This window comes from Quercus robur, chromosome 2 (assembly GCF_932294415.1).
Source record: "Quercus robur chromosome 2, dhQueRobu3.1, whole genome shotgun sequence".
In the NCBI taxonomy this organism is placed as follows: domain Eukaryota; kingdom Viridiplantae; phylum Streptophyta; class Magnoliopsida; order Fagales; family Fagaceae; genus Quercus; species Quercus robur.
Window position 1 is genome coordinate 57,497,748 of NC_065535.1, and position 8,933 is coordinate 57,506,680.

The window sequence follows — 8,933 nt, forward strand, 5'->3', positions numbered from 1 at the left end:
AATTACACCTCTTCATTACACATATTTGGGTAACAATGCCACTAACACAATATATAGGGCATATATGCAAGTGTGTATATATATTTGGTATATGAGAGTATTAATGTATTGGGTTTTAATGGGTCAAACCAATACATTTGCAACCGAAAAATGTCTAATATTAACGTGCGGAGAGCATTATCCATTATTGGGTTCAACAGATGCCAAGCAAAATACATTCCAACTATTCATGATTTAATTAGATACACATAGATGACTATAGATAATGGGCTTAGTTATGCATCTCGTTTACTTTGAGTTAATCCATGTATCTTCTAAATCCAAAAAAGATGACAATGTGTTAAGATCCATAGCTTCATTTGGCAGAAAAGGATTAGTAGCCCTCCAATTCTCAGGCTTCCCTTCATCCATTAAATCTTTAAGCTTGGCATCGCATCCAAAAACTGGCAAATCCAACACAATGTCATGTACATTGATTTCATTGGTTTGGTGGCAATTTGAATCTTGCACATTCGATCTCAAAAGGTAATTTGTATCCGAATCTATCAGGAAGTTAGAGATATTATTCTCCGACTGAACTGAAGGAAATAGGTTTTCACTATTCCCATGAGGAACTATATTTTCATTGAAAATTTGATTATTATCTGGTTGCCATGGGAGGATAACCTTTGTGCACCGCACTGCTTTTGGTCGAATCACAGGGTGAGCAACCGGTTTTATTCTTGGATTGGAGTTTGATGTCAACTTTCCTATCCTTCCAATGGATTTTAATATTCTACTACTTTGTTCATGAATCTTGTCACTTTGCACCCTCTTGCTTAAAATGGTGTTCCAGTAATTCTTTATCTCATTGTCAGTTCGTCCTGGTAATCTCCGAGCAATGAGTGACCAACTGCAACACTCATTACACAACGTTTAGTTTGTAAGCACATTAATTTATCACTTTATAGTGTGACATTTGGGAGGAGGGAGGGAAATTTTCCCCAGACCCAAAGGAAAAAAAGACCATATGATCTATGCAAATTCTTTATAGTTTCACTGATTGACACTTCATGAAAATATTCATGGTTCAAATATCTCATCCACCTTTATAACTATCAAAATTTATAATTTAAAAAAAAAAATCTTGCATGCAAAATGAGTTTCTTTCACTTGTTTATGATTTGCACAATTGTGGATTTTATAAATTTTTTCTTAAAATTAAATTTACTGTTACTTTTGTTGACCTTTTATTTGATACTTGTTAAACTTATCACTATATATTATCAAATTTGCAATTAATAGCAATGTGTAAGGCGTTTTTATCATTTCATCGTAAAATTATTATAATAAAAAAAATCATAAAATTATTGTAATGAAAAAAAGGGTGTTGTTTATCATATAATAATAATAATAATAATAATTTATTTAGTTTATAATAATAATAATAATAATAATGTATTTAGTTTTCTTTTTAATCTAAAATATATTTTGGTTTGCTCAGAAGAAGTTAATAAAAACCTTATACAATATTATATATGAAGATCACTGTTATGCATATAACGTTTTGAACAATTTAGTCAACTTATCATCTAAGTTGTGGAAAAAATTATCTCTTTAATATTGTTGAGGTGGTAAGTTGAAATTGGTGAAACATTAATTTACATGAGCTTGTTGCTAACATTGTTTTAATCACAACATGTCATTATATACTAATGACATGTTACTAGGGCAGGTTGGGTAGAAAGGGTTATTTAACTTCTTCTTTTCTTTTCTTTTTTTCCGAAAAGTTATTTCACTAATCGTATTATGAATAAGGTTGTAGTTCCTAAGTAAAAAATAGGGTTGTAAATCAATCAAAATCTTAGTGGACCCCTAAATATATGTCATCAGTTTTGTGAGCACATTAACTTAACACTTCAATGCATTTTCACTTTCCATGCAAACTAACTCTTGGAAATCAAAATAAAAAACACATGGAAATTCTTGAAGAGTGAGTATGACTACATCGAATCCAATAATAATATATCATTTTTTTAATAGTAAAAGCAGTGCTATTTGATTTTTTTAAATACCTTATTTCATATAGCTAACTAAAAATTAGAAGGAAACGGCGAATTCATTAGGAGAGATCACTGTATTAATTACTATAAAATTTTCTAAATAGACATAATTTAACCATGTTCTTAGCATTTCTCATGTTTAAAATCATATTTCCCCATTCATTCTTGAAGTGTGAGGGTGACCACATTAAATCCAATAATAATATATAATTTTTTTTTTAATAGTAAAAGCAATGCTATATGACTTTTTAATACTTCATTTCTTATAGCTAACAAAAACTTAGAAGGAAACAGTGGATTCAATGGGAGAGATCCCTGTATCAATTATTGGACTATAAAATTTTTTGAATTGACATCATTTAACCATGTTCTTAGCATTTCTCATGTTTAAAATCATAGTCCCTCATTCATTCAGGAAGATTCAGTTAAGTATGCTTGGTTTCAATTCGCATGCAACATATCGGCATCTAGATTTTCTCAAAATAAATAATTATAAATGTTTGGGCCTTAAAAGATAGACGTTGACATATAAAAAAAAAATGTTTGGGCCTTTAGTTTAGTAGTATGTATTCATCAAATTACATATTTCATTCTTCAAATTAATCTTGACTTAATTAATATTAAATAGAATTATTTAATTTATAATATTTTTATGAATAACTTATTTAATCTATATATAAATATAAAAACCGTTATTTAGATTTATGGCCTCAAGTCTAATATTATATTGAGCCGGCTCCAGAGGAGGAGAAGAAGAAGATTTCCCATACCTGTTACCAAGAAGCTTATGTAGTTTGATAATGAGATCTTCTTCATCCTCAGAAAAGTTGCCTCTCTTGATATCTGGCCTTAGATAATTCAACCAACGAAGCCGGCAACTCTTCCCACATCGCCGCAGCCCTACAAAATAAGAAGTGTCAGTGTGAATAATTGACAAAAGAGAACCACTTTGAGAGAAGAGAGAATATATAGTGCAATATATATTGTTAGAAGTTAGAACCAGCTCTTTGAGGCAGGTCTGTCCATTTCCCTTCGCCATGGATTTTAATGTAGTTTTTAAGGATCTCATCTTCCCATGCAGACCATGCTCCTCTGATTACACCTTTCGCACACCATGGCCTCCTTTCCATTTCTGCTCTCTCACGGCACTTTTTTTTCTCTCTCTCTCTTTTAGGCTTTTGCTTCCACTACTCTCCCACTCTACAAGGAGCTCCAAACCTTCTTAATTATATAAACGTGAATGTGCAAGTGCAACAGAAGCTTGACACGACTGATTTTATTAATTTATTTATATATATTAATTATAATAATATTATATTCAGCAAAAAAAAAAAAATGAAATTATTATTATTATAATCATGGCTGTAGCTATCACGTTTTCACACCGTTTAGCAAAAGTTCCAATATTTCCTGATATTCCCTATATTTGAGTCTATATTTATCATGGTAGTAGAATTAGTCTTATCAAGTTTTCGGATTTTCCATCAAAAAAAAAAAAAGTTTTCGGATTTTATTAAGGTTGTCACTGAAATTTTCAAAAAGCTAGGGGGGATATGGCCCCCGGCCCCAACGTGGCTCTCCACCGGACAAAATTGTATGTAAATTCAATTTTTGCCCCCTCTAGAATTTGAGGAGGAAAAAATTATACAAAAAGAAGAAAAAAAAAATCTAGTCCATTCCTTTGCTCAATAGCTCCTCAATATTTTTGGGGGGTAAATCAGCCCCTCAAATCCAAACACCAAAAATATCTATAACAAATCCGAAAACTTGAAATTTATTAGTTGAAGACAATCAGTTATGTTACTTGGAAAAAAATAAAAATAAAAAACCTGGATAAAATGAAAAAAATCCCTTCTCGACACTTCAATGACTCAACAATCTGTTTTGTTGTTGTCATCCGCTCCAACCTCCAGTAAATCTCTCTTCCCTTTTCTCTCTGTTTTGCTTTGTTATCTGCTGAGATCTCCCCTGTTTGGTAAAGTCTCTCTATTTTGTTGAAGCAGTGTTTAATTTGTTACTGCTTCTAGATGACGCCATTGCGTCAGTTCATGTTTGATTTGTGACTTATAGCTGGCACCTTTTTCTAATACTTTATATTATATATTTTTGGTTGAATATTTTTATGTTATATTTAATTTGATAACAATGGTTACTGTTTATATTCCTTGATCCTCTCTTAAAATATGTTTATATTTGACAAAGTAGTATGTGTAATTTTGCTCCAAAAAAAGAAAAGAAAAAAAAATTATGTGTAATTATTGAATGATTGTTTAATTGTGTATAAAATAAAGGGTGGCGCTTGTGTCTAGTTTCACTAGACATAAGTTGTTCCCTAAAACAAATAGGCTATTATAAAATTTAATTCAAGATCAATTATAAGTAATTTTAGTACCATAAAAAAACTCAGAACACAACTTTATTGAATTAAAGCTAACTTAGAATTTTTTTTACTTAAGAATCTTGTAATTGTTATATATAGCTTAGTCCCTCTAAAAAATATTTCTAACTTTGTCATTGCATTTGTCAAATAGATAATTATTACAAAAATTGTGTTTTATTAGGCTATATCATTTATCACTATAATATTTTTGAAGAACATTTAACCCAAGTACTCCCCTTTTTAGAGTCTTTCTAGTGCCACATAAAGTGGTAACAAAAAAAGTCACAACTCGCCCATGTGGCGAGTTGTGGTTGGTGGAGGGGTGGTGGTGGGACAACCCTCCACCAACCACAACTCGCCACACAGGCGAGTTGTGGTTTTTTTTACCACTTTATGTGACACAAGATTTTTCCCTCTTTTTAATATTGGGTTTTACTTTATAATGATTGTACACCGTGTTGATCATTAATTACTGTCCAATTTCTCTACAACCTTCAATCATTCTTGTCAAACTTCAATCATTCTTGTCAAATAGATGTGCTGATAGTCTTGCTAGGCTGAGCTTAACTCTAGATGCTGATTTTTCTTCCTTTCTTAGTCCACCTGTGGACATTTTTAGTGTTTTTGAGGATGACCTCAATGGGATGTATTTTGACAGGCTGTGTCTTGATCCTTTTGTTTTTTCTTAGTTGTTAATTGAATCGTCTGTTTACCAAAAAAAAAGTACTGTTCTTTTAAGAGTAAAGCTAGGTACTATAATTTGGCATAATTTTATGTCACAATTCAGTGTATTATAAGTTGTAATTAGTAAAAATGTATTTTTATATGACCTACCATCACATTTTTATCAATCACAATTCATCACATGGCGAACTATTATATAACTAAATTATGACAAATCATGTGTCTTTAGCATTGCTAGGGGTGTACAGAAAACCCACCGACCCGCCAAACCCGACCCAACCCGACTCGACCCACCGGGTTGGGTCGGTTTTTAAGGTTTGGTGGGTTGGGTTGGGTTACCAAAAAAATTATTATAGCGGGTCGGGTTGGGTTTGGGTCATAAAATTACAAACCCGCCAAACCCGACCCAACCCACCTATATTTAATATATATTTAAAATATATTTTATATTTAATAATTTAAAAAAAAAATCAATTGTAGGGCACTTATATATATATATATTTAAATATATATTATATATTTAATAATTTGCATTTTCTCAATTCCTTCTACTAATACTAATTTAATATATATATATATATATATATAATATATTATATAATTAATAAATTTTTTTAAATAATCAATTCTTCCTATCCTATATAAAAGCCAATTAGTTCACACAAATTTTAATAAATTACTATTGTTGTTTAGTCATTAGTATTGAGCCTTCAAGGAGTTACATTGATACTAATCTTTAGATTTTTTTAATATATTAATATTTATATTTTTTTCTACTTAATTTAATAATAAATAAAAAATTGTCAAACCCATGAGTTCAACCCGACCCAACCCAACCCACGTGGGTTGGGTTGGGTTGGGTTGAATTTATGTGATGGGTTGGATTGGGTTGGGTTGAATTTTTTTTGACCCACCATGATGGGTTGGGTCAAAAAATTCCCTCAATCCGACCCAACCCGATCCATGCACACCCGTAAGCATTGCTATTCTTTTAATCTTGAATTTTTACTGACAAGAATCTGAGCGTACGGAAAGCTGTTGAAAAACATTATTTTGCCAGAAAACTTCTTTATTTGACAACCATGCAAGCAACTGAGCAAGGCTACAAGCACTACTTTCTTTTTTTTTTTTAATGGAATACAGGCACTACTATTTTTGTCAAGAGAACAAGTGAATCAGCCGTGGCAGCTCAAAGAATATGTTTTAGAATTGTCGTTAAAGAAGCTTAAATTAAACAAAATTTAATAAAATGATAACTTTAATATATTAAGGTCATCCAAAAAAAAAAATATTACAAGTTTTTTCTACTAACTAAAGGAAAAAGAAAAAAAATTGACTGATAACAAGTATAGTAAGAATTAAAAATGTTGAGATAAGAGTGATAAAGTAAAGGAATTGAAATAATAATAGAGAAGAGAAAGAAAAACTGATGACATTTGCTGTAATTATGAGTTGAGTCATTAAGAAAAGCAAAATTATTGCAACTGTAAAACCAAAAAGAGCATAATTACTAACATTGCCAAGGAAAACTCATGAACTACAATATTATTCTTGAGTCTCTTTTTTAAGGAAAAATGAAATTAGAGATTATTTTTATGTAATAGGTTGAAAGAGTTACAAATTTTTATTTTTGAAAAGGGTTTTTTGTTGAATAATTTGTTAACTCATTTTTTGTTTGGTTTAGTCTTCTTTCTTTTTTTTTTTTAATGTTATTTGTGGCTTTTTTTTGTTATTTAAGGGGTTTTTTTTTGGGGGGAGGGGGGGGGGGGTTTAAGGGGTTAAGGATTATGTTTGTGGGGATAGATTTATTTTTTGAGTAATGCTACATCTACAACATTTTAAAAAACAAATCTTATGCAATAATTTGCAATTAGTGGGTTGAAAACTGATGTCAATACTGATCCAAAATTAGAATTAGTAACTGCTTTCCGCTTAATATATAAGATTTATTGTGAAATTATTGTAAAAATATTGTGAATGTAACACCATTTCTCTTTTTTTATTGATCCAAAATTCTTATTATTTTCAAGTTAGGGTAGTCAATATTTTTATTAAGGTGGTCCAAACAGGTTAATTTAGTATATATACATTTTTTTTTTACAAGTATATATATACAATTTTTGGCAAGTTAAGGCGGTTTTGTGAGCATGTGAGTTACAAGTAACGCCGCCCCTGTGAATCATGTGATATTTATTACAGATGCTAGTGCAATTTGATTTAAAACCCATGGATCATGTTTCTTTTTGTGTTTTTTGATAGGCCCATGTGATCAGGTTTTTTTTTTTTTTTTTTTGAAGCAGCCCATGTGATCAGGTTTTTTTTTTTTTTTTTTTTTGAAGCAGCCCATGTGATCAGGTTAATTCCTAGTAAAGTTAGGAATATTGTTTCAGTAATTATTCGGTTTGATTATCGAAGAGAATATTTCGGTACTAGTACCTTCCAAACCATTTCGAAATTACTGTTGTATATAAATTATATATATATATATAATTGTAAATTTGTTTTTAATTTTTTAGGTAAGTTTTATACTCCTTTTTAGTAATATATTAATATATAATGTTTAAAAACAATACTTTTAAAAACTTATACACAGAAATACAGATACTTTAGTAGTGCTATTTAAAGCTTCAAAAGGAAAATAATAATAATAATAATAATAAATAAATAAAGATCCACTTTAATCTAAAGTTTTAAAATCTGAACCAGAATATATTGTCCAACCCGGTTAACGAAGAACCACCTATTAGGATGGTTCTTTTAACTCAACACTTGTCCGCTCTACACAAAAAAATCCAATGGAATTTTCCAGATTTGAAAACTGTGACAGGGTCTCATGGTTCAGACCAAAGCTTTAAAAAATAAAAATGGACGACTTCGTCAATTCATCTCTAGTTAAACTAAGTTGTTTTGCCACTTTGTGCCATTTTTTTGCCTTTTTATCTCTCCTTCTCAACCCCAAATTTGAAATTACAATCCCAATCAGTAAATCCACATAAAATAAAATGAAAATCACAAATCTTTTCTTCTTCTTCCTCTTTTGCTTTTTCGTTCTTCCTCCTTTTTTGCGTTTTCCTTCTTCTGTCACCAGTCACTAGTATGCAAAAGCCAAGAATTTTTTTTTTTTTTTTTTTTTTTTTTTCAATGAGTTGTTTACCACTATGGCATTGATAGGCTCTACCCTTTCCCTAGGTGAAAAGGTTGGACTTGCGGCTACATCTTCACCATTCATTTGGTTTCTAATTTTTTTAAAGATTTTTTTATTTGATTGCTTCATTTATTGGTATAGTCTACTACATGTGATTCGGTCCTTTCTTAGGCAGCATACTGCAAACCCACCGATTTGTATCATGTTGTTTTGACATCACCAATATCAGAGAGTTTCTCATTCCCTTTCTGTGCTTTCCTTCTTTTTCTTCTTCTCCCTTTTCTTCTCTTTCTTAGATTCTGTTTTGCCCTTCTCCGTTTTACTTTGGAGTTATATACAACACCAGAACAGCAAATTTGTATCATGTTAACAGGTGCCTTTAGGGTAATTGTTAATAAATTATATTAGAAAAGTTTTAATATCACTTCTATGAAAAATATAAAAAGTTATCAACAAAATTAATTGCTTTATCATTTATCATAAAATATTTCTAAAAATAGTTCCTAAACTAATGCCCTTAGGGTATTCTTTAACATTTCCCTAAATTTATTTATTGCTTTTGTATTGTCAATCTAATTGTAGATTAAAAAAATACGTAAAATATTGTATAAAAAGTGTACAATATTATATATGTGGGGCGCTCGAGAATCGAGGATGAAGTTGAAGAGTTGCAGTGTTGGTG

The 8,933-nt window shown here is 30.4% G+C and overlaps 1 protein-coding gene across 1 annotated transcript; it reads right to left on the reverse strand.

The window, feature by feature from the left end:
* Positions 1 to 136: 136 nt before the first annotated feature.
* Positions 137 to 3,291, reverse strand: LOC126714147 (transcription factor MYB1-like). The gene is made up of 3 exons (XM_050414157.1): positions 3,043 to 3,291; positions 2,813 to 2,942; positions 137 to 892 (listed from the first exon to the last, which is right to left on the reverse strand). The coding sequence occupies exons 1-3, from the start codon at positions 3,170 to 3,172 to the stop codon at positions 289 to 291; spliced, it is 864 nt and encodes a 287-aa protein (XP_050270114.1). The 5' UTR covers positions 3,173 to 3,291; the 3' UTR covers positions 137 to 288.
* Between the last annotated feature and the right edge of the window lie 5,642 nt (positions 3,292 to 8,933).

Bases quoted from the DNA above. Each gene is read 5' to 3' on its own strand.
- LOC126714147 (XM_050414157.1), bottom strand. From the start codon at position 3,172: ATGGAAAGGAGGCCATGGTGTGCGAAAGGTGTAATCAGAGGAGCATGG. The intron at 2,943-3,042 runs GTTCTAACTTCT...CTTATTTTGTAG, and splicing joins AGACCTGCCTCAAAGAGCTG to GGCTGCGGCGATGTGGGAAG. The intron at 893-2,812 runs GTATGGGAAATC...TGAGTGTTGCAG, and splicing joins CATAAGCTTCTTGGTAACAG to TTGGTCACTCATTGCTCGGA.